Source organism: Oncorhynchus gorbuscha, linkage group LG13 (genome assembly GCF_021184085.1).
Source record: "Oncorhynchus gorbuscha isolate QuinsamMale2020 ecotype Even-year linkage group LG13, OgorEven_v1.0, whole genome shotgun sequence".
Classification (NCBI taxonomy): domain Eukaryota; kingdom Metazoa; phylum Chordata; class Actinopteri; order Salmoniformes; family Salmonidae; genus Oncorhynchus; species Oncorhynchus gorbuscha.
Window position 1 is genome coordinate 19,009,540 of NC_060185.1, and position 25,297 is coordinate 19,034,836.

General features: G+C 46.4%; 1 protein-coding gene across 1 annotated transcript in view; it reads left to right on the plus strand.

Moving 5' to 3' along the window:
• The first annotated feature begins 544 nt into the window (after positions 1–544).
• The window catches only part of robo2 (roundabout, axon guidance receptor, homolog 2 (Drosophila)), a 682,751-nt gene continuing 657,998 nt past the window's right edge, over positions 545–25,297 (plus strand). Inside the window, exon 1 of the mRNA XM_046293777.1 lies at positions 545–942. Within this exon, the coding sequence (XP_046149733.1) occupies positions 819–942 (124 nt within the window). The 5' untranslated portion in view covers positions 545–818. The remainder of the gene's footprint in view (positions 943–25,297) is intronic.

The window sequence follows — 25,297 nt, forward strand, 5'->3', positions numbered from 1 at the left end:
CCATGTAAAGGCACTTCCAACAGATCTCCTCTCATCCTCCCTCTCTTCTTCCTTCCTTCCTCTCCTCCTCCTCATGCTGCTCTGCCAGTAAAGCCTGTTCCTGTTCACCGTGGCCAGGCTGATGTGGGATGCAAGCAGCTCCATGTGAATTCCTTTTTGCTCTTTAAATAGCAGCTGTACGGCTGCCGTGGCTATCAGGATCAGGGAGTGATCTCCTTTTCTACTCGTTCCTCTCCTCCACGCTCCCTTCAGTCCTCGTGCCTGCCTGTTTGTGTTATTTCTCACCAGCAGACACTCCGCTACCCCACACATCCCTCTCCAGCGGGCAGACTGTGGGTTTCCTTCCCTCTTCTCCTCGGCTGGGCTGTGTGGGGTTCGGAGTCAGAGCGCTGGGAGATGTATTCCCTCTGAAACCAGGAGTGAGGGGGGGGGGGCAGGAAGTAACTCTGCAGCCATAGAGGCAGCATCGGTGTCGACTGCGGTGGCAACAGTGAGCGTGTGAGAGAGAGATTAGAGTAGTGGAGCACTTTGCTGAGCTGAGCTGTGCCATAGCGTGTTCCGTCTGGCTCCGTGCGCTCTGGTGAGGCAGGGGCGTCCAGGAGGGGAGACATGTGGCTCAGCCCAAAGCCTCAGGACCAGGACCAGTGAAGAGCAGCCCTCAGCAGCCTCTAGCAGTATGGCAGAGCCAGAGACCCACTGATGATTCCAGCCTGACTGATGCCAGCCCATTTGTGGGTTACCATGCGTCACAGCCACTCCGCACCAGAGGGAAACACAGCCATGTGATAGTGGACTCAGTCGAAGAGCAACTCTTGGACATGTTTTCCAGGGAAAAGTTTGTATTTTTCTCAATTTTTGAACTTGTTTTGTTTCTCTTGGTGCTGTTTGGCGGTCCAGAGCTCAGCCACCAGGCAAGGACTAAAGCCAGATGGAACAAGGGGGGTAAGTGATGACCTGCTGGGATGTTTGATGATTTGGTTGTTGGTCTGAGGTTCAGGTCTTTGATTCGTCTCTCGTAGTCTGTGTTTATTGAGCTGATTGAGAGGTCAACGGGCACCCAATGTGAGACATCTGGGGTGGGACAGTGATGAAAACATGGATGCCATTTCCCATCATTGCCATCCCGTGTTGCCCTTGCCCCAAGACAGAGAACACCTTTTGGTTGATATCTTTTTGCTAAATATGGTGTTTTTATTCCTTTCTCAATAGAACATTTACACATTTGATCTTCCAAGCTTTTACGTTTGTGTGCGTGTGTGTGTGTGCAGACTGTGGTCTGCCAGTGTGTGTTGAGGTTCACAGGTTGTGCATTTCCAGGTGGGACATAATGCAGATGTACAGTAAGAAGGTGTTAAAACCAAGCGAAGGGGGGGTGCATCTTCAATCCATTTCTCAAAGCCCAGGGGAGTGTGTGACAGATAAAGATAATCTGAACACCCAAGCATCTGGGATTCTGTGTTAAAGACCCAGATCACTAGTCTGAGTAGAGGTATTAATAATTTCTCTAACCCGCCACAGGAGCCTTCCTCTCCCTCCTCTTCTCTCAGCGTTGAATCCCCTTTGGATTAAAAGAAACCTCTAATCTTTGTGCTGCTGCTCTGATGCATCCGTGAGAAGGCTGGAGATGCTCTCTGCAGCCCATCAGCGTTGTTAGCTCTCATGGCTCCTGCTTAGCGGACTGTGCCTGTCTTCAAAGAGAGAGCCTCGCTCGTCACCATCACCATCCATTTAATTATTCCTCCTCTCCCGCTCGCCCGCTCATTCTCTCACCCTCTCTATCTCCCGTCTCTCACTCATTCCTCCCCTCGCATCTCCCTGCTGTCGTTCCTGCTCCCTCGCTCTTTGCTCATTCTCTCACCCTCTCTCTCTCCCGTCTCTCACTCATTCCTCCCCTCTCATCTCCCTGCTGTCGTTCCTGCTCCCTCGCTCTTTGCTCATTCTCTCACCCTCTCTCTCTCCCGTCTCTCACTCATTCCCCCCCTCGCATCTCCCTGCTGTCGTTCCTGCTCCCTCACTCTTTGCTCATTCTCTCACCCGTCTCTCACTCATTCCCCCCCTCGCATCTCCCTGCTGTCGTTCCTGCTCCCTTGCTCTTTGCTCATTCTCTCACCCTCTCTCTCTCCCGTCTCTCACTCATTCCTCCCCTCGCATCTCCCTGCTGTCGTTCCTGTTCCCTCGCTCTTTGCTCATTCTCTCACCCTCTCTCTCTCCCGTCTCTCACTCATTCCTCCCCTCGCATCTCCCTGCTGTCGTTCCTGCTCCCTCGCTCTTTGCTCATTCTCTCACCCTCTCTCTCTCCCGTCTCTCACTCAATCCTCCCCTCGCATCTCCCTGCTGTCGTTCCTGCTCCCTCGCTCTTTGCTCATTCTCTCACCCTCTCTCTCTCCCGTCTCTCACTCATTCCCCCCCTCGCATCTCCCTGCTGTCGTTCCTGCTCCCTCGCTCTTTGCTCATTCTCTCACCCGTCTCTCACTCATTCCCCCCCTCGCATCTCCCTGCTGTCGTTCCTGCTCCCTCGCTCTTTGCTCATTCTCTCACCCGTCTCTCACTCATTCCCCCCCTCGCATCTCCCGTTCCTGCTCCCACACTCTCCTCCCATCCATAGAAGATCATTAATGCACAGGATTCCTGAGTTAACGACATTGACCAGTCTCTCAGATAGGTGTGCAGTGTATGCTCACACTGAGCGATGGATGAGCAGCTCCTTCTGAAGTTCCTATTTTCTCTCCTGCCAGACTCCCATTTCACGCACGTTTAAAACATTCTTTACATGAGGGATGGGTTTTTAGACAGACAACCTCCTCACTATTCTGCCTCTGCATGAGAAAGGCTCCCAGGTATTCCAATGTGGTGTCTAGATGTGGCAACATCTGGTATACCATAGTGGTTTTACTACTATGAAGAAGCAGGCAGGAATTTTGAGATGAAGATATTCATTTTCTAAGAACAAGTACACCTACCAACCTTCTTTAAATTGGGAACATCGTCAGGGGAAAAGAATAAGAAAAAACTGGGAAACCCCTGGGTTGAGGCAGAATATCTCCAGTGTCTGAATTATAATCTGTAAAAGGGTTGAGGCAGAATATCTCCAGTGTCTGAATTATAATCTGTAAAAGGGTTGAGACAGAATATCTCCAGTGTCTGAATTATAATCTGTAAAAGGGTTGAGGCAGAATATCTCCAGTGTCTGAATTATAATCTGTAAAAGGGTTGAGGCAGAATATCTCCAGTGTCTGAATTATAATCTGTAAAAGGGTTGAGGCAGAATATCTCCAGTGTTTGAATTATAATCTGTAAAAGGGTTGAGACAGAATATCTCCAGTGTCTGAATTATAATCTGTAAAAGGGTTGAGGCAGAATATCTCCAGTGTGTGTCTGAATTATAATCTGTAAAAGGGTTGAGGCAGAATATCTCCAGTGTCTGAATTATAATCTGTAAAAGGGTTGAGGCAGAATATCTCCAGTGTGTGTCTGAATTGTAATCTGTAAAAGGGTTGAGGCAGAATATCTCCAGTGTGTGTCTGAATTGTAATCTGTAAAAGGGTTGAGGCAGAATATCTCCAGTGTCTGAATTATAATCTGTAAAAGGGTTGAGGCAGAATATCTCCAGTGTCTGAATTATAATCTGTAAAAGGGTTGAGGCAGAATATCTCCAGTGTCTGAATTATAATCTGTAAAAGGGTTGAGGCAGAATATCTCCAGTGTCTGAATTATAATCTGTAAAAGGGTTGAGGCAGAATATCTCCAGTGTCTGAATTGTAATCTGTAAAAGGGTTGAGGCAGAATATCTCCAGTGTGTGTCTGAATTATAATCTGTAAAAGGCTTGAGGCAGAATATCTCCAGTGTGTGTCTGAATTGTAACATGTAAAAGGGTTGAGGCAGAATATCTCCAGTGTGTGTCTGAATTATAATCTGTAAAAGGGTTGAGGCAGAATATCTCCAGTGTCTGAATTGTAATCTGTAAAAGGTTTGATGTAGAATATCTCCAGTGTGTGTCGAATTGCAATCTGTAAAAGGGTTGGGGGCAGAATATCTCCAGTGTGTGTCTGAATTGTAATATGTAAAAGGGTTGAGGCAGAATATCTCCAGTGTGTGTCTGAATTATAATCTGTAAAAGGGTTGAGGCAGAATATATCCAGTGTGTGTCTGAATTGTAATCTGTAAAAGGGTTGAGGCAGAATATCTCCAGTGTGTGTCTGAATTGTAATATGTAATTCTGGTGGGAAAGTAGCTCCAGTGTGATTTCCCAGCAATCTTTATCCCTTTGTGAAACAGAGGCCAGTGACCTCCAGTGACCTCCCCTAGTGTAATTAGGCCATGTATCCCCTGGCCATGTGCTGTGTGCAGTTGGACCAATCACCCCATAGCCTAAGCACAAGCTCTGCAGCCGCACAGCTACACATGCCGAATTACAGCCCCATATCCCGTTTGAAAATAGTAATTGTATCCATGAATGTGGTGAGATCAGTGTGGGTTAACATGTTATGGGTATGCTGCAATTACCTGCTTGGGATGGAGTTGGCAAAACTGCAGCTGATTTATTTTGTATTTCAGTCCAATGTCATCCAATGTCAATGTCTGTCCAGCTCATGAATGTAGACTCACCTTTATGTAGAGGGTTGTCCTGAGGACAAGCGCATTTACATCAGTTTTGATATGGTACAGATGTAGGGTGGATGACAGATTACGGAGGTGTTACCCACTCAATGTCATCCCTCCTCTGGACAGGCTGTATATCCCCTCCAACCTGCATGGTATTCATAATCAAGCTTTGATACCTTGAATCAGCTGTGTAGTGTTAGGGAAAATACTGAAACGTCCACCCCTTGGGGTCCTGAGGACTGAATTTGGGAACTTTTTGTTTGTTTGTTTTGTTGTATTTCACCTTTATTTAACCAGGTGGGCCAGTTGAGAACAAGTTCTCAATCACAACTGCGACCTGGCCAAGATAAAGCAAAGCAGTGCGACAAAAACAACAACACAAACGTACAGTCAATAACACAATAGAACAATCTATGTACAGTGTGTGCAAATGTAGAAGAGTAGGGAGGTAGGGCAATAAATAGGCCATAGAGGCTAAATAAAAGCATTAAAACTGGAGTGATGGATGTGCCAATAATGTGCAAGTAGAGATACTGGGGTACAAAAGAGCAAGAGGATAACAATATGTGGTAACAATATGTGCAAGTAGAGATACTGGGGTGCAAAAGAGCAAGAGGATAACAATATGTGGTAACAATATGTGCAAGTAGAGATACTGGGGTACAAAAGAGCAAGAGGATAACAATATGTGGTAACAATATGTGCAAGTAGAGATACTGGGGTGCAAAAGAGCAAGAGGATAACAATATGTGGTAACAATATGTGGATGAGGTAGTTGGGTGTGCTATTTACAGATTGGCTGTGTACAGGTACAGTGATCGGTAAGCTGCTCTGACAGCTGATGCTTAAAGTTAGAGAGGGAGATATAAGTCTCCAGCTTCAGTGATTTTTGCTATTCTTTCCAGTCATTGGCAGCAGAGGACTGGAAGGAAAGGTGGTCAAAGGCTTTGGGGATGACCAGTGAAATATACCTGCTGGAGTGCGTGCTACGTGTGGGTGTTGCTATGGTGACCAGTGAGCAGAGATAAGGTGGGGCTTTACCTAGCAAAGACTTGTAGATGATCTAGAGCCAGTGGGTTTGGCGACGAATATGAAGTGAGGACCAGCCAACGAGAGCATACAGGTCGCAGTGGTTGGTAGTATATGGGGCTTTGGTGATAAAACTGATGGCACTGTAATAGACAGCATCCAGTTTGCCAAGTAGAGTGTTTTAAGCTATTTTGTAAATGACATCGCCGAAGTCAAGGATCGGTAGGATAGTCAGTTTGACGAGGGTATGTTTGACAGCATGAGTGAAGGAGGCTTTGTTGCGAAATAGAGACCCCATTATTGATTTCATTTTGGATTGTAGATGCTTAACGTGAGTCTGGAAGGACTCTGCCCTAACCTTAAACCCAAGGACCGAGTTTTTGGAAATGCTGGGTTAGGGGTTAAGGTTAGGTTAATGTAAGGGTGAAAGTTGCTAATTAGGAAAAATGTTAATGTTGTCCACGATAAGATGTGAACACGTAACCTTTGGGTTGCTAGATGTTCACATTAAAAGCTAACCCATCCACCACGACCAACCACCATCCTTTAGTTTTTGCCTTAAGTAACCTTTTGTCTTATATATCCATGCCCCGGATTTTCATTTACCATGTTACGTCTTGTCTATGAAACCAGGTAGGGCTGGTTGAGAGGGAGGGAGAGAAGAAGGCTTTGCTGTGATATCACAGACTGAGCTCCACGTACAACAGATGAAAAGTGAGCTCACTCCGGTTCTGGAGGCTCATTTTTCCTGCTGGCTCCGACCCCTGACTTACTAAAGAGAACCTAGCTGAGGCAACCCCTGGAAGAATAATGCTACACCACAACAGTGCAATGCACTGCTCTCTCTATCTCTCTCCTTATTTCTTTCTCTTTCTTGATCTCTCCCTCTCTCCCCCACCTTTCTCTCTCTTTCTCCCTCTCCTCACTCTCTCTCAGCTCTCCTGTGACTGAGTGTCTGTGTTGAGGATGGGAGAAGGAAGAGGAGATTTATAGAGCAGGTTTTTTAGAAGAGTTATGCATTTTCCCTCAACTTCCTGCCCATATGGGGTCTAGTACCACAGATCTGGCTTGACTGGATTGGTATTATATTGTACGTCTTTATTCTGCAGTACCTCTATATTCTATAGTACCTCTATATTCTGTAGTACAGTACATCTATATTATACAGTATAATTTGTCATTTAGCTAATGGATCCCCATTAGCTAACGCCGTAACGTATTATCCATCCACACAATGTGAAAATTCAAATTTTGAACATGAATACCATCCAAAACGTTTGTATTTAGTGAAAGTGTACTGAATGTTTTGAGTGTGTTTTGATTAGGATGAGTCATGCTGCCAGGGCCAGTGACAGGGTCCAGGATTCTTCAATATAAAATACATCAAAGCAGAGCACAGTAAACCTCTATTTAATTCAACAGAAACAGAACCATTTTTTTTAGCTATTATAGACTTGAGAGACGGAATTACTGATTTAAAACAATGTGTAAAGCACCATAGTTTTGGATAGCTCTGCTCTCCCTCCCCAGGTCTACCCCCCACCGTCATACAGTACACCATAATTGCCTCATTCCACTCATACTCTCGCTGATGAAGCCTCCATCTAATTGCAGTGGAAATTGCACCTAACAATAACAGTCTTTAATGGGTGAATTTCAGACTGTAAATATGACACTGTAGTGTGATGGATAGGAGCAGGTGGGTTTTACTGCCAGATACGCTTTCACTCTGGCCTTTTTATCCTTGGATACAGCTTAGGGACTGTGGTGACTTTACAGGGGTGCATACTCACATTCACTGCCGCAAGTGCACATGCACACATACACACATGCACACACACATGCACACACACGCACATGCACATACACACTTAAAACATACCTTGGTGACTGAAAAACCATTTAAGGGCAATATAGACGGGTTGGTTGTTCAGAAACAACGGAGTTGGCTTAGATTGTTGACAACATGTAAGCTATATTGCGTCAAAAATGTTCATTGAAAACATAAATACATTTGCAGAATGAGCACTTGTTGTCTCGCAAATATATCGTTGCAGTTGTTGGTTAGCTAGCTAGAGAATATTAGCCATACTATCATTGACGTGAAATCAGTCAAAACACCTCAAAACAAGACACGGTATCAAGAACATGATGAAACGAGCTGAAATGAGTCACTTATGATTCCCCAGATGGCAGTTTCTTGTCATTGTTGCTAGCAATCTGGCCATCCAGAATGACAACAACACGCTGACTTCTGCCCCATGGAAGCACACACATCGTTTTCGTGACTTTGTCACCTAACCCATCTATAAAGTAAGGTTATATTACAGACTGTATAAGTCTCTGCTCCCTGTAATGATTGTCAGTTCTCTATGCCTTGTACTGGTATGAATGTCAGCCATTGCTGTTCCTTTATCTTTGCATTATTCAGTGAGTCCCCAGCACATAGAGGGTGTTTCCCCCTGCAGTTAGCTGACTCTCATAGATCATGTGGAAGGAATGCATGGGGTGACCTCATATACTGGCATTTGCATCTTATGGAATTGATGATGATGGCAATGTTGTTGTTGATGATGACGGTGATGGAGAACATCATCTTTCTTGTTGTGTTGATATTGTTGACTTGTCTTTTTTTCAAGTAAACCAATGCCATTTTAACAATATTTTCTTATTCCTCGTTCAAATCTCCCCTTTATATAACAATCCAAGACATCCCAAAATGCCTTTAGAGAAAGTTAGCTTTGTCCTAGTGTATTTTTTTTATTCTGCTGTTGCCAAGGTAATGATGCTGCCAGGGTCAAAAACAGCAATCCTCAGAGTGGACATAACACTTATGCTTCTCCCGTTTCTTTCCTTTACCAGTCAGTCTTTCTCTCTTACTCGCTCCTTTTACTGACTTGCTTTCTCTCCCCTCCATCTTTCTCTCTCTCCCTCTTTCTCTCTCTCCCTCTCTCTCTCTCTCTCTCCCTCTCTCTCTCTCTCCCTCTCTCTCTCCTCCATCTTTCTCTCTCTCCCTCTTTCTCTCTCTCCCTCTCTCTCTCTCTCTCCCTCTCTCTCTCTCTCCCTCTCTCTCTCCTCCATCTTTCTCTCTCTCCCTCTTTCTCTCTCTCCCTCTCTCTCTCTCTCTCTCCCCCTCTCTCTCTCTCTCCCTCTCTCTCTCCTCCCTCTTTCTCTCTCTCCCTCTCTCTCTCTCTCTCTCTCCCTCTCTCTCTCTCTCTCTCTCCCTCTCTCTCTCCTCCATCTTTCTCTCTCTCCCTCTTTCTTTCTCTCTCTCTCTCTCTCTCTCTCTCCCTCTCTCTCTCTCTCTCCCTCTTTCTCTCTCTCCTCTCTCTCTCTCTCCCTCTCTCTCTCTCTCTCTCTCTCTCTCTCTCTCTCTTCTCTCTCTCTCCTCTCTCTCTCTCCTCTCTCTCTCTCTCTCTCTCTCTCTCTCTCTCTCTCTCTCTCTCTCCTCTCTCTCTCTCTCTCTCTCTCTCCCTCTCTCTCTCTCTCTCCCTCTCTCTCTCTCTCTCTCTCTCTCTCTCTCCCTCTCTCTCTCTCTCCCTCTCTCTCTCCTCCATCTTTCTCTCTCTCCCTCTTTCTCTCTCTCCCTCTTTCTCTCTCTCCCTCTCTCTCTCTCTCCCTCTCTCTCTCTCCTCCATCTTTCTATCTCTCCTCCATCTTTCTTTCTTTCTTTCTTTCTTTCTCTCTCTCTCTCTCTCTCTCTCTCTCTCTCTCTCTCTCTCTCTCTCTCTCTCTCTCTCTCTCTCTCTCTCTCTCTCTCTCTCTCTCTCTCTCTCTCTCTCTCTCTCTCAATCTCTCTTTCTCTCTCTCTCTCTCTCTCTCTCCCCCTCCATCTCTCTCTCTCTCTCTCTCTCTCTCTCTCTCTCTCTCTCTCTCTCTCTCTCTCTCTCTCTCTCTCTCTCTCTCTCTCTCTCTCTCTCTCTCTCTCTCCTCCCTCTCCATCTCTCTCTCTCTCTCTCTCTCTCTCTCTCTCTCTCTCTCTCTCTCTCTCTCCATCTCTCTCTCCCCTCCATCTTTCTCTCTCTCTCCCTCTCTCTCTCCCTCCCCCAGTCTCTCTTTGCTCTCTGTAATAAAACTTTAAAGAGATAAGAAGCTTTTTTTGACTATTTCAGGGTCACCATTATCCTGAATAATGCATTGACAGGTGAAGAGGAGTTTGAGTTCTGTGGAGGATAGAAGCACAGGCTTCAATTAAATTATACATCATTATCACAGCTGGCAAGCCTGGCGTGGCGTTCGCTGACTCTCGCCTCCTCTAAATGTTCCATGTTTCTGTCTTGTTCAATATTGTGTGTGGAGCAACAGCAGATTCTTGTTCCAGTAGACCTGGCCTGGGATGCAGATGAGACAGACTGGATGGTACTGTAGAAGGAAATGGTAAAGCACCCTCTGTATCAGATATGAAAAGGCTAGCTAGTTATCGCTGCGCTCTAGTAGCATTCAATTGGTGACGTCACTTGCTCTGACACCTTGATGTAATTGTCTCCGTTGTTTTGCAAGGCGATAAGTAATAGAGCGATAAGTAATGATGCTTTGTGGGTGATGGTTGTTGATTTGTTCAGAGGGTCCCTGGTTCGCGACCAGGTTGGGGCAAGGAGAAGGACAGAAGCAACACTGTAACGCCACAAAGCATCATTACCTATCAATACCTATCCAATGCAACACAGTATATTGTCATATACCTCAAGCAATTTGCAGAGTTCAGAGAGGTATCAAACATTTTGAAATCTAAATCAGATTTGAGTTAACTTCCCTAGCAGAAGTTCATCAGTCCAGTCTTCTGTGACATTCAGAGCTGTTATTACCTGTCCTGGGTTAGTGCTGCATTATTAACACTGTCCTTATCCCACTAGCTAATTAACCCCCAAGCCCTTCATTTACCCACTAATAGTGCACAATAATGAATTTACTGCATGTGCTCATTACTCAGATTGATGGATTAAGATAACAGTTGTGTTATCAGTCCTATTTAAATATGGCATTTTCAATGGGTTATTTCTTCACCAAATGATCATGTGTAGCTTGGAGAACCAGTGGTGCGTATTATTCAGAGTTCCTCAGCACCTCCTCAGACATTCTGGCTGAGTCTGAATGATGGGGGTTGTGCTATGATTGCAAACAAGTCCTGTAGAGATATGTTGCACTTTAAACTCACATTTGAACCAGCCATTAATTTGTTAGGGTTTGTTAGTCTGTCTCTTTTTCTGCAGAGTGTATAGAGGCAAATCAAAGAAATGCAGCACTTGTTTTTGTAGCAAAGCATTGCCATTTTATGCCGGCTGAATTTCAATTAGAGAAAGGTTGTGATTGTGTAATGAACACCTGAGCGTGACTGTGATAATCTTGGCCTCTGTCGTCGTCCTCCTGTGAAAGGCCTCTCCGTGTGTTGGTGTATGGTATTGATGGTATTGTAAGCTCATATTTAGCGGTGCTTTAGGCCCCTGTGCACGTTTGTGATGTTGAATTAGAATGTTTATTGTCGCTTTGCCTGCCTAGGAAAATATTTCCCAATGTCTGTGTATGTAATGTCTGGTGCGTCGAAATATGAACATGTTCTCCCCTCTCCCCACTGATGCCCTAGCCTTGCAAGCTGCTTGATCTCGCAAGTTTACAAACCCTGGAACGTCTCCCTGGAAAGTCTAGATTTTACCTGGGCTCAAGACAATAACTTTTGGAATATTACCTTAATCGTTTGATTACAATTGGTCAAAAAGACCTCAGATGTCACAGAAGGGAATGTGCAGGCACAAAGGATAAAATATATAGATGTGCCTCAGTATGACGGAGAGGACATGAGAAAATGTGGAATCACATTGGAGTTTAATAGACTGGCGGTGCCACTGCAGTCTAGTCTTTGGGAATGATTTTGCTAGTGTTATATATTTGTACTATTTCAACTGTAAGTGGAGGGTATGTAATGACAGAGAGAAGTTATATGAAACCTTGTTCGATTGTGAAAGATGACGGAGAGGGAGCATGTAGACTGAGGCTCGATTAAGAGTTTAATGACTGGTAAAATTGTAGCGCTCCATCCAAGGTGACCCTGCAGAGTGAGGTTTTCATGCCACAGAGCCACAGCCAGATGAAAAGTGAAGGTAATCCTTCCTACCTTTCTCCCTTATAGCTGTCACCTGCACAGGCATTGTCACCCAGGCCCAAGGCATGTAATTACACCTTTAGTGGCTTTAGGAGGCCTGCACCATTCATTCTCAGCATAATCTCAGACTACAGCACAGATACATCACGCCTGAATGAAGGCTTCTCTCTCTCTCTCGATCTCTCTCTCTCACTCTCTCACTCGGCCTTTGGAGCAAGGCGTTGATGGAATTTCATGAATTCAGGTTTGATTCATGGTTAGTAGGGTGTTAAATGCCTTAATGTTATTTAGAAATAGTAATCTCCCTAGAACCTAGACTTAACTCCAGGTCTGTTAGTTGAAAGACCAGACAAGGGTAGAGAGTGAGAGGAGAGCGCAAGCTTGTGTCTGGGTCGACTGGCAGCCAGCCTTGACACCATTAGCTTCGGTGACACATTAAGGTTCTGTTCGCTGTGTAATTTGTTTTGTCTGTCAATCTGATGGATGTCTTGTTTGCCGAAACTTCCTCACAGAATGGAAAACGGTGGCTCGAGGACATTGTTAAACGCACTTCAGAAAGGGAGGCAGAAGGCATTTGTTTTCTCCAAACAGGTTTTTAGTGTTAATGAGTGTAGTCAGCAATACGCTGTGGACGGTGAGCAGAACCAGACAAGGGCTAATTAAAGGTGAAAAGCTAATTTTGGGGAGAAGGGCAGGGTCAGGGGGGGTGGGACGAGGGATGGGGGGGGGGGGGTAGGAGGAGGGCGAGGGAGCTGGGGGAGGGTGCCCAGGGACATGAGCTTGGAATAATTTCCTCAGATCAGTGTGGTGAATAAGTGCTGCTGCTAGTATTTATCACCTGTCACTCCGTACTCAACCCTGGCTCCGTTCCCACCCTTTCATGCACCTTAAACGTCACAGATTACACTCCTTCTGGTCTCTATTGGCCGTTTCTGAGTGTAATCCAAGCCAGTTTTATGACCTTCCAACAGCTTTGCATCTCTATTTTTAATTTTTTTTCAATATTCTTCACCCACTTTTTCTCCCTAATTTGGTTATTACAATCTTGTCCCATCGCTGCAACTCCCCAACAGGCTCACGAGAGGTGAAGGTCAAGTCATGCTTCCTCCGAAACATGACCTGCCAAGCTACGCTTCTTAACACCTGCTCACGTAACCAGGAAGCCAGCTGCACCAATGTGTCGGAGGAAACACCGTTCAACTGATGACCGAAGTCAGCCTGCAGGCACCCGGCCCGCCACAAGTTGTCGCTAGAGCGCAATGAGCCTCCCCTAACCCGGATGATGCTGGGCAACCTGTGGACCGCCCTATGGGACTCCCGGTTACGGCCGGTAATGACAGCCTGGGATCAAACCCCAGGCTATAGTGATGCCGCAACACTGCGATGCAGTGCCTTAGACCGCTGTGCCACTTTGGAGGCCTTACATCTCTATTTCTATCTAATTCATTTTGTGTTTATAGTGTTTTCACAGTTGGACCTGCGAATGAGCCAACCCGGACAGAGAAGCAGGGGAGTGGGCATTTTCCATCATTCAAAAATGGGAAATTAACTAGTTTGAATAAAGTTAATTTAAATAATAAGAGAGAAAATAGATTAAAAGTTCATTAAATAACAGCACCAATCTGAAAGGGCACTTTCCTCATAGAAGGACAAAGGGACAGGTGCTCAGGCAGACCTCTATCTCTGCACGTGCCTGGCTCACAGAGAAGGCTGAAGCACGGTTGGACACCGCTGCCTTCTGTCAGGTGACAGCTCGTGGAGACAGCAGAGGGCTGGTGTGGTTTATAAATGTCACGTCCTCCAGCCCTGCGCTGTGGGGAACCATCAACAGAGACAACAGCCACTCCTTGGTCACTCAGCTAAGGAAACATCTCTGTGATAGACTGTCAGCTCACATTAATGATCCAGCGCACACTTACACTTGATTAGGGGTGAGAGGACATTATAATACGCATGGATAGAGAGGTTGTAGGGTCAGAAATCAGGTGCCACACTTCCTTTCCTGATCTGGCAGCTTTACTGAGGTAGAGTGAGTGAGTGAGTGAGTGAGTGAGTGAGTGTGAGTGAGTGAGTGAGTGAGTGAGTGAGTGAGTGAGTGAGTGAGTGAGCGAGTGAGTGAGTGAGTGAGTGAGTGAGTGAGTGAGTGAGTGAGTGAGTGAGTGAGTGAGTGAGTGAGTGAGTGAGTGAGTGAGTGAGTGAGTGAGTGAGCGAGCGAGGGAGCGAGGGAGCGAGGGAGAGAGGGACTAACAGATATATCACATTCTTAAAGGCATGGTGTCCCCACCGTCTCTCGGTGTGGGGAAGATACTGTGTGACAGTTGAATCTTTTCACTGCTCTAATCCATGGAGCTGGGATGACATGTTATTTAGGTATCAGCACCAGTGCGTTACTGTGATGATAAGAAGATGCAACTCTGCAAGCTCTTTTTTTAACGGTTTTAGAGCCCAGGCACCAAGCAGTCAGCAAAACACCTCTTGGAAGGAAAAATTCCCTTTTCAATGGCAGCAGAAACAGCAGAACAGATACTGCAGGCCTATGTTGCTGAAACAGATACTGTCCTAATCTCTTCATTCATTCACAAAGCTGTCTATTTAACCATGACATTTTGCCAAGTGAAATGAGAGACTTGCAGCGCCACAGAGAAACATTTCAGGAGAGAGACCCTGGGATTATTCAAATGGAGAATGTGGGAGAATGAGCTTTGCTTTGTTTCTCAATGTGTTTGTTTCTTTTTCCGTCTTTGTGAATGTGGAGCCAGACTAATCTCAGAGGGATATGCAGATGGCTGAGAGGAATGACTGTCTGGCTCCCTGCAGCTTCTATCCTCCAAATACAATATATCTACTTAAGAGAGATGGGGATATTTTGATACAAGAAATACTGTGTGGACTAATTGTGTTGCAGTAATATACAATGACAAATTAGCTTTGCTTTCTTTCTTCAAAACCTAATGGTTTTGTCCACCAAAAATTCTCCCAAATATGTATAATAGCTATGAAAAATGAGCTTGAAGTAGAATGTCAGAGTTACTTATTAGTGCAGATGTCTATGATAATTCAATAAATATAGATGTTTTTTCATTATTCCTTATGATTTGCATAAGTGAGGTACTGGTGCTCATAGTTTTACCCACTACATAGTTGTACACATATGGTTGTGTATGCTGTCTGTGACCCATAGGGATTCATACCTGCTAATGAAAGGAGAATAAACATGGCAGCTTCCTGCTGATGAAAGGGGAAGAAACATGGCAGCTTCCTGCTGATGAAAGGGGAATAAACATGGTAGCTCCTTGCTGATGAAAGAAGAATAAACATGGCAGCTCCTTGCTGATGAAAGGGGAATAAACATGGCAGCTCCTTGCTGATGAAAGGGGAATAAACATGGCAGCTCCTTGCTGATGAAAGGGGAATAAACATGGCAGCTCCTTGCTGATGAAAGGGGAATAAACATGGCAGCTCATTGCTGATGAAAGCGGATTAAACATGGCAGCTCCTTGCTGATGAAATGGGAATAAACATGGCAGCTCCTTGCTGATGAAAGGGGAATAAACATGGCAGCTCATTGCTGATGAAAGCGGAATAAACATGGCAGCTCCTTGCTGATGAAAGGGGATTAAACATGGCAGCTCCCTGCTGATGAAAGGGGAATAAACATGGCAGCTCCCTGCTGATGAAAGGGGAATTAACATGGCCAGCTTCCTGCTGATGAAAGGGGAATAAACAAGGCCAGCTCCCCTCAGTTAGTTCAGAATCACTGGAGGCTGAAGCTGCTGCACCAGTACTCTTGCAGGGCTAATCAGGGTCTCCAAGGTGTCATGGAAAGCTGGAGGAAACTGTTCCAGCTTATAAAGACCAGCTCAAGAGAGGTGTCACCGTTACACTGCAAAGGACCTCAGAGCCAAAACTGCAGGGCAGCAATCTGACGGGCAGGTTCCATCCCAGTTGTACACAAATAGCTGCTGACTGGCATTGTGCATGGCAAGTGTTGGGGATTAATCAGAATTAGTTGGGTAACATAGATAGGATGTTTTATTTTCATGATATGCTTATGAGTTATTTCTCATAAGAATGTATTTTGTTGTACTATAGTGGTGGCCATTGGCAGTTATCTGTTTCCTGTCAGGACTAAGTTGTTTGGGCGGCAGAGAGGGGAGAGGTCAAGGTGTCATCATGTGTAAACATATATTTTGCTCCACTGTGTCTGTGTGCCAGTCACTCCCTACTTTTCCCATCGGAGAGAGGAGGATGGCAGTGTCTGGAATCATTCTATGCTCTCTCTTTTGTTGTTCCTATGTTGACCTATAGCCTCACTCTCCTCTCCGTGAGTTTGTCCAGAATTGGTTGTATTTAGAATTGGTTGTATCTAAATGACAATTTGATATATATCATAGGGTGGGGGTAATGTCTTGGTACCATTTTGTACCAAGGACGAGATAAGAGCTTTGTTTAGGAGACCAGACTGAACGATAATTTATAGCCAACTCTGTCTGATTAGGGGATATTCCTCTCTGAAGTAAAGTCTTTCTTTGTGTAAGTTCCTAAGACCTGTGGTTTGTCATGCCGTCTAGGGGGGGGGGTTGGATCTTTGCTATAAAGGATCCCATTTACCATTATGTTGACGACTCTCAACTTTTCATTAGAGATACTGAACTGTTGAAAGTCAAAATGCTATTGCAAAAGCTTAATTATTATTAAAGGTGACGATTAAGCATAACTCTGACTTGTGTGTGATTTGCTCTCTCATCATTTGGTAATTAAGAACATTTCCACGACACAAGAAACAACTCTGATTGTCTCATTTGTGCTGCCATTACTCTTTGTTTTGAAAAAGAGACAAGTTCCTCAAGCACTTATTCGGACAACCTGGATAATGCAGTACGGACAACCTGGATAATGCAGTACGGACAACCTGGATAATGCAGTACGGACAACCTGGATAATGCAGTATGACAACCTGGATAATGCAGTACGGACAACCTGGATAATGCAGTACAGACAACCTGGATAATGCAGTATGACAACCTGGATAATGCAGTATGGACAACCTGGATAATGCAGTACGGACAACCTGGGTAATGCAGTACGGACAACCTGGGTAATGCAGTACGGACAACCTGGATAATGCAGTATGGACAACCTGGATAATGCAGTACAGACAACTTGGATAATGCAGTATGGACAACCTGGATAATGCAGCACGGACAACCTGGATAATGCAGTATGGACAACCTGGATAATGCAGTACAGACAACTTGGATAATGCAGTACAGACAACCTGGATAATGCAGTATGGACAACCTGGATAATGCAGTACAGACAACCTGGATAATGCAGTACAGACAACCTGGATAATGCAGTATGGACAACCTGGATAATGCAGTATGGACAACCTGGATAATGCAGTACAGACAACTTGGATAATGCAGTACAGACAACCTGGATAATGCAGTATTGACAACCTGGATAATGCAGTACAGACAACCTGGATAATGCAGTACAGACAACCTGGATAATGCAGTATGGAAAACCTGGATAATGCAGTATGGACAACCTGGATAATGCAGTACAGACAACTTGGATAATGCAGTACAGACAACCTGGATAATGCAGTATTGACAACCTGGATAATGCAGTACAGACAACTTGGATAATGCAGTACAGACAACCTGGATAATGCAGTATGGACAACACTGCTTCGGTTCATTAATAATGGTGACTAAATGTTTTTGCAATCAAAGTGCATTGGTAATGAGGAAGCATGCAATTAGCATATTGGAACAGTGTTCTGATTAATGAAAATCATCAAGTACAGAAGGATTAAACACAATACACATCTGTGCTGCTCAGTGACAGCTTACTGTGCACCAGCAGCTGAGAGGACAGTATAAATGAACAGATGAAGGAACAGATGTACCTGTATAGTTTAGTACCACAGGTGACTCGGGTGATGCCTCATTTTCCTGTAGAACAGGACATGTACAGTGGCATGCAGTGTTATATAGTAATATGCTGAAATACCTCAGTCAGTCCTATGGGTTATACTCTGTAGAATGCCAGCATTACGCTCTTTAGTACATAGGAACGAATAGAAACCAATATCATAAAGATGTGGAACCTTGATATACCAATCACTGTGTAAATTATTCCCATTCCAGTTTTCCCATTGCACTGCAGCTTTGCAGCATACAATATGCAAGGGAATATAATGCAGTGAAAGAGTGATTCATTTCAGATACAGCCAGTGTGTGTAAAACCATTCTCCATACAGCCATAGTGACAGACGATGGGTGACCAGTGAGTGGAGAAGGGGGAAGACTAAATAGGTCAGCGTGATCACAGATTAATATTTCATTGTGTGTGATATAATGGCGGTCATGAGAAAAGCCTTTTTATACTGTTCTTCCTGTTCTTTTACACAGCCAACAACCCTGTTGGTTGGTCTGTCTTTACTGTAATTCCCCTGACCCAACGACCACTGTTACCCTGTTGGTTAGTCTGTCTCTACTGTAATTCCCCTGACCCAACGACCACTGTTACCCTGTTGGTTGGTCTGTCTCTACTGTAATTCCCCTGACCCAACGACCACTGTTACCATGTTGGTTAGTCTGTCTCTACTGTAATTCCCCTGACCCAACGACCACTGTTACCCTGTTGGTTAGTCTGTCTCTACTGTAGTTCCCCTGACCCAACGACCACTGTTACCCTGTTGGTTAGTCTGTCTCTACTGTAATTCCCCTGACCCAACGACCACTGTTACCCTGTTGGTTAGTCTGTCTCTACTGTAATTCCCCTGACCCAACGACCACTGTTACCCTGTTGGTTAGTCTGTCTCTACTGTAATTCCCCTGCTTTTCAGCACTGCATTTCTCCCATTCTATTCTTCTTCATGATTATGCTGCAGTAGCTTTAGATATCTAGGTATATGAATAGTTAATTAAGTTAAACATGTCACGCTATTGGGACTGCAGTGGCCATACATGCAGTATCTTTTCCATTATATTTCCTTCTCTAAAGGATCTTTCTATGACCTTCTCTAACTTAGGGATCCACCCCCTTTTTTCAATCTTTGCCTAAAATGACATACCCAAATCTAACTGCCTGTAGCTCAGGACCTGAAGTAAGGATATGCATTTTCTTGGTACCAAGGAAACACTTTGAAGTTTGTGGGAATGTGAAAGGAATGTATTAGAATATAACACCTTCGATCTGGTAAAAGATAATACAAAGAAAAAAACAACCATTCTTTTGAATTTTTTTAAACTATCATCTTTAAAATGCATTAGAAAGGCCATAATGTATTTTCCAGTCCAGGTGCAATTTAGATGTATGTGCAAAGTTTTAGACGGATCCAATGAACCATTACATTTCTGTTCAATATATTGTATCAAGACTTCCCAAATGTACCTCATTTGTTTATTAATAACTTTTCATGTTCAAAACTGTGCTCTCCTCAAACAATAGCATGGTATTATTTCACTGTAATAGCTACTGTAAATTGTACAGTGCAGTTCGGTTAACACTAATTTAAGCTTTCTGCAAATATCCGATATGTCTATGTCCTGGGAAATGTTCTTGTTACTTACAACCTCATGCTAATCACATTAGCCTACATTAGGTCCACCGATCCCGAAGAAGATGAAGGTTATTCCTTTGACCTTCTCTAAAGGTACTTCATACGACCTTCTCTGAAGGTTATTCCCATGACCTTCTCTAAAGGTTCTTCATACGACCTTCTCTGAAGGTTATTCCTATAACCTTCTCTAAAGGTTCTTCGTACAACCTTCTATTAAGGTTATTCCTATGACCTTCTCTAAAGGTTCTTCATACGACCTTCTTTAAATGGTCTTGTGTTTTTTTCACATTAATTTAACTAGGCAAGTCAGTTCTTATTTTCAATGACGGCCTAGGAACAGCCCGGGGATCGGATCTTGCAACCTTTCGGTTACTAGTCCAACGCACTAACCACTAAGCTACCTGCCACCCCCTTCTCTAAAGGGTCTTCCTATGAACTTCACCTTTCTCACTTTCATCCCAATATTGTCTAAAGTTTGGTGGAATTGTACATGTTCTCCTTTATGTAGGTGTTTTGAGAGGAAAAGTTTATGTGTGTAAGTGAACCTGTGGTTGAATGTGTGTTTGAAGCTCTTCAACACTGGGTGAGTATTACACAGGGATTTCAAAGTCAGCTAGAGACTGAGTGACATGCCCCTTCCCTCCCCCTCCCATCTTCCTACAGCACTGGGAAATAAAAGCAATGGAGCTGCAGCAGGGCTGTAGGAGAGGATGCCTGATGGTATAAACCCTAAAGACCCGCTGCACATGTTTAAGTGGAGGAGGAAAAAGGAAAGGGTGCTGAAGTGTTGCCTACTGCAGCTCTCTCAAGGTAATGGCAGCACATTGTTCTCTGAATTGCAGGGCAGTTGGGAGGACAGAAGAAAGGAAGGCCCCTCTTAGGAGAAAATTGGCAGAGGCTTCACAGTCTCTACTGGGTCTCTCTCTGACTTGCTCCACAGTCTCTACTGGGACTCTCTCTGACCAGCTCCACAGTGTTTCTACTGGGACTGTCTGACCAGCTCCACGGTGTCTGTACTGGGACTCTGTCTGACCAGCTCCACAGTGTCTCTACTGGGACTCTCTCTGACCAGCTTCACAGTGTCTGTACTGGGACTGTCTGACCAGCTCCACAGTGTCTCTACTGGGACTCTCTCTGACCAGCTCCACAGTGTCTCTACTGGGACTCTCTCTGACCAGCTCCACAGTGTCTGTACTGGGACTCTCTCTGACCAGCTCCACGGTGTCTGTACTGGGACTCTGTCTGACCAGCTCCACAGTGTCTCTACTGGGACTCTCTCTGACCAGCTCCACAGTGTTTCTACTGGGACTCTGTCTGACCAGCTCCACGGTGTCTGTACTGGGACTCTGTCTGACCAGCTCCACAGTGTCTCTACTGGGACTCTCTCTGACCAGCTCCACAGTGTCTCTACTGGGACTCTCACTGACCAGCTCCACAGTGTCTCTACTGGGACTCTCTCTGACCAGCTCCACAGTGTCTCTACTGGGACTCTCTCTGACCAGCTCCACAATGTCTCTACTGGGACTCTCTCTGACCAGCTCCACAGTGTCTCTACTGAGACTCTGTCTGACCAGCTCCACAGTGTCTGTACTGGGACTCTCTCTGACCAGCTCCACAGTGTTTCTACTGGGACTCTGTCTGACATGCTCCACGGTGTCTGTACTGGGACTCTGTCTGATCAGCTCCACAGTGTCTCTACTGGGACTCTCTCTGACCAGCTCCACAATGTCTCTACTGGGACTCTCTCTGACCAGCTCCACAGTGTCTCTACTGGGACTCTCTCTGACCAGCTCCACAGTGTCTCTACTGGGACTCTCTCTGACCAGCTCCACAATGTCTCTACTGGGACTCTCTCTGACCAGCTCCACAGTGTCTCTACTGAGACTCTGTCTGACCAGCTCCACAGTGTCTGTACTGGGACTCTCTCTGACCAGCTCCACAGTGTCTCTACTGGGACTCTCTCTGACCAGCTCCACAGTGTTTCTACTGGGACTCTGTCTGACCAGCTCCACGGTGTCTGTACTGGGACTCTGTCTGACCAGCTCCACAGTGTCTCTACTGGGACTCTCTCTGATCAGCTCCACAGTGTCTCTACTGGGACTCTCACTGACCAGCTCCACAGTGTCTCTACTGGGACTCTCTCTGACCAGCTCCACAGTGTCTCTACTGGGACTCTCTCTGACCAGCTCCACAATGTCTCTACTGGGACTCTCTCTGACCAGCTCCACAGTGTCTCTACTGAGACTCTGTCTGACCAGCTCCACAGTGTCTGTACTGGGACTCTCTCTGACCAGCTCCACAGTGTCTGTACTGGGACTCTCTCTGACCAGCTCCACAGTGTCTCTACTGGGACTCTCTCTGACCAGCTCCACAGTGTCTCTACTGGGACTCTCTCTGACCAGCTCCACAGTGTCTCTACTGGGACTCTCTCTGACCAGCTCCACAGTGTCTCTACTGGGACTCTCTCTGACCAGCTCCACAGTGTCTCTACTGGGACTCTCTCTGACCAGCTCCACAGTGTCTCTACTGGGACTCCCTCTGACCAGCTCCACAGTGTCTGTACTGGGACTCTCTCTGACCAGCTCCACGGTGTCTGTACTGGGACTCTGTCTGACCAGCTCCACAGTGTCTCTACTGGGACTCTCTCTGACCAGCTCCACAGTGTTTCTACTGGGACTCTGTCTGACCAGCTCCACGGTGTCTGTACTGGGACTCTGTCTGACCAGCTCCACAGTGTCTCTACTGGGACTCTCTCTGACCAGCTCCACAGTGTCTCTACTGGGACTCTCACTGACCAGCTCCACAGTGTCTCTACTGGGACTCTCTCTGACCAGCTCCACAGTGTCTCTACTGGGACTCTCTCTGACCAGCTCCACAATGTCTCTACTGGGACTCTCTCTGACCAGCTCCACAGTGTCTCTACTGAGACTCTGTCTGACCAGCTCCACAGTGTCTGTACTGGGACTCTCTCTGACCAGCTCCACAGTGTTTCTACTGGGACTCTGTCTGACATGCTCCACGGTGTCTGTACTGGGACTCTGTCTGACCAGCTCCACAGTGTCTCTACTGGGACTCTCTCTGACCAGCTCCACAGTGTCTCTACTGGGACTCTCACTGACCAGCTCCACAGTGTCTCTACTGGGACTCTCTCTGACCAGCTCCACAGTGTCTCTACTGGGACTCTCTCTGACCAGCTCCACAATGTCTCTACTGGGACTCTCTCTGACCAGCTCCACAGTGTCTCTACTGAGACTCTGTCTGACCAGCTCCACAGTGTCTGTACTGGGACTCTCTCTGACCAGCTCCACAGTGTCTGTACTGGGACTCTCTCTGACCAGCTCCACAGTGTCTCTACTGGGACTCTCTCTGACCAGCTCCACAGTGTCTCTACTGGGACTCTCTCTGACCAGCTCCACAGTGTCTCTACTGGGACTCTCTCTGACCAGCTCCACAGTGTCTCTACTGGGACTCTCTCTGACCAGCTCCACAGTGTCTCTACTGGGACTCTCTCTGACCAGCTCCACAGTGTCTCTACTGGGACTCTCTCTGACCAGCTCCACAGTGTCTCTACTGGGACTCTCTCTGACCAGCTCCACAGTGTCTCTACTGGGACTCTCTCTGACCAGTTCCACAATGTCTCTACTGGGACTCTCTCTGACCAGCTTCACAGTGTCTGTACTGGGACTGTCTGACCAGCTCCACAGTGTCTCTACTGGGACTCTCTCTGACCAGCTCCACAGTGTCTCTACTGGGACTCTCTCTGACCAGCTTCACAGTGTCTCTACTGGGACTCTGTCTGACCAGCTCCACAGTGTCTCTACTGGGACTCTCTCTGACCAGCTTCACAGTGTCTCTACTGGGACTGTCTGACCAGATCCACAGTGTCTCTACTGGGACTCTCTCTGACCAGCTCCACAGTGTCTGTACTGGGACTCTGTCTGACCAGCTCCACAGTGTCTCTACTGGGACTCTCTCTGACTTGCTCCACAGTCTCTACTGGGACTCTCTCTGACCAGCTCCACAGTGTTTCTACTGGGACTCTGTCTGACCAGCTCCACGGTGTCTGTACTGGGACTCTGTCTGACCAGCTCCACAGTGTCTCTACTGGGACTCTCTCTGACCAGCTCCACAGTGTCTCTACTGGGACTCTCACTGACCAGCTCCACAGTGTCTCTACTGGGACTCTCTCTGACCAGCTCCACAGTGTCTCTACTGGGACTCTCTCTGACCAGCTCCACAATGTCTCTACTGGGACTCTCTCTGACCAGCTCCACAGTGTCTCTACTGAGACTCTGTCTGACCAGCTCCACAGTGTCTGTACTGGGACTCTCTCTGACCAGCTCCACAGTGTCTCTACTGGGACTCTCTCTGACCAGCTCCACAGTGTTTCTACTGGGACTCTGTCTGACCAGCTCCACGGTGTCTGTACTGGGACTCTGTCTGACCAGCTCCACAGTGTCTCTACTGGGACTCTCTCTGACCAGCTCCACAGTGTCTCTACTGGGACTCTCTCTGACCAGCTCCACAGTGTCTCTACTGGGACTCTCTCTGACCAGCTCCACAGTGTCTCTACAGGGACTCTCTCTGACCAGCTCCGCAGTGTCTCTACTGAGACTCTGTCTGACCAGCTCCACAGTGTCTGTACTGGGACTCTCTCTGACCAGCTCCACAGTGTCTCTACTGGGACTCTCTCTGACCAGCTCCACAGTGTCTCTACTGGGACTCTGTCTGACCAGCTCCACAGTGTCTCTACTGGGACTCTCTCTGACCAGCTCCACAGTGTCTCTACTGGGACTCTCTCTGACCAGCTCCACAGTGTCTCTACTGGGACTCTCTCTGACCAGCTCCACAGTGGCTCTACTGGGACTCTCTGACTTGCTCCACAGTCTCTACTGGGACTATCTCTGACCAGCTCCACAGTGGCTCTACTGGGACTCTCTGACTTGCTCCACAGTCTCTACTGGGACTATCTCTGACCAGCTCCACGGTGTTTCTACTGGGACTCTGTCTGACCAGCTCCACGGTGTCTGTACTGGGACTCTGTCTGACCAGCTCCACAGTGTCTCTACTGGGACTCTCTCTGACCAGCTCCACAGTGTCTCTACTGGGACTCTCACTGACCAGCTCCACAGTGTCTCTACTGGGACTCTCTCTGACCAGCTCCACAATGCCTCTACTGGGACTCTCTCTGACCAGCTCCACAGTGTCTCTACTGGGACTTTGTCTGACCAGCTCCACAGTGTCTCTACTGGGACTTTGTCTGACCAGCTCCACAGCACCATGATCCAGTAGACAGACACACAGACCCAAACTCTGTCCCTTTCAGGGCTGACGTCTCTGTCTCTGTGTTACAATCTTACACTCAGCATCAAACTCCTGATCCCAATCACAGCCTGTTTTATCTTCTCTCAACGTCACCCCAGTCCCAGCTCGGTCAAACACTACCACTCCGATTAGAGAGAGAGCTCTCTGCTTGCTAGACCTTTATCTTCCCTTGTTCCCTACCCAGATAAATCTACTCCAGAGGCGTAGGGGAGATGGAGGGAGGGAGGGAGGGAGGAGACAGACAGGGCTGGTTTTATCTCAATCAGCAGCAGACATTAAAAAGTTCAACAGAATTCGCTGGAGTCATTGGGGTTAACTGTAAACTGTGTTACTCTGAAGAGAGTGGGTTAGAGACGGAGAGTGGATTAGTCTCAGTGTGTTCCTTCCAGATGGAGGACCAGTCTTCAAGGACAGTTGGTGAATAGGAATCAAGGAGCAGGTGAGGTAAAACAAGGAGAGATAAGGAGAAGAGGAATCAATGGTAGACTTAGATATTTTGTTGGTGAGGCTGGTTGTTTGTTGGTGGTTTTTTTTGAGTGCCATTGTGTCTATGAACAGTGTTTGCATCAGAATGTTTAAATGTCAAACCTTCATGCTTTGACATCCTTTGACTCACACCATCACTACAAGTTGTGTGGGTAGACCGTGGTTAGTGTTATTGCATGTT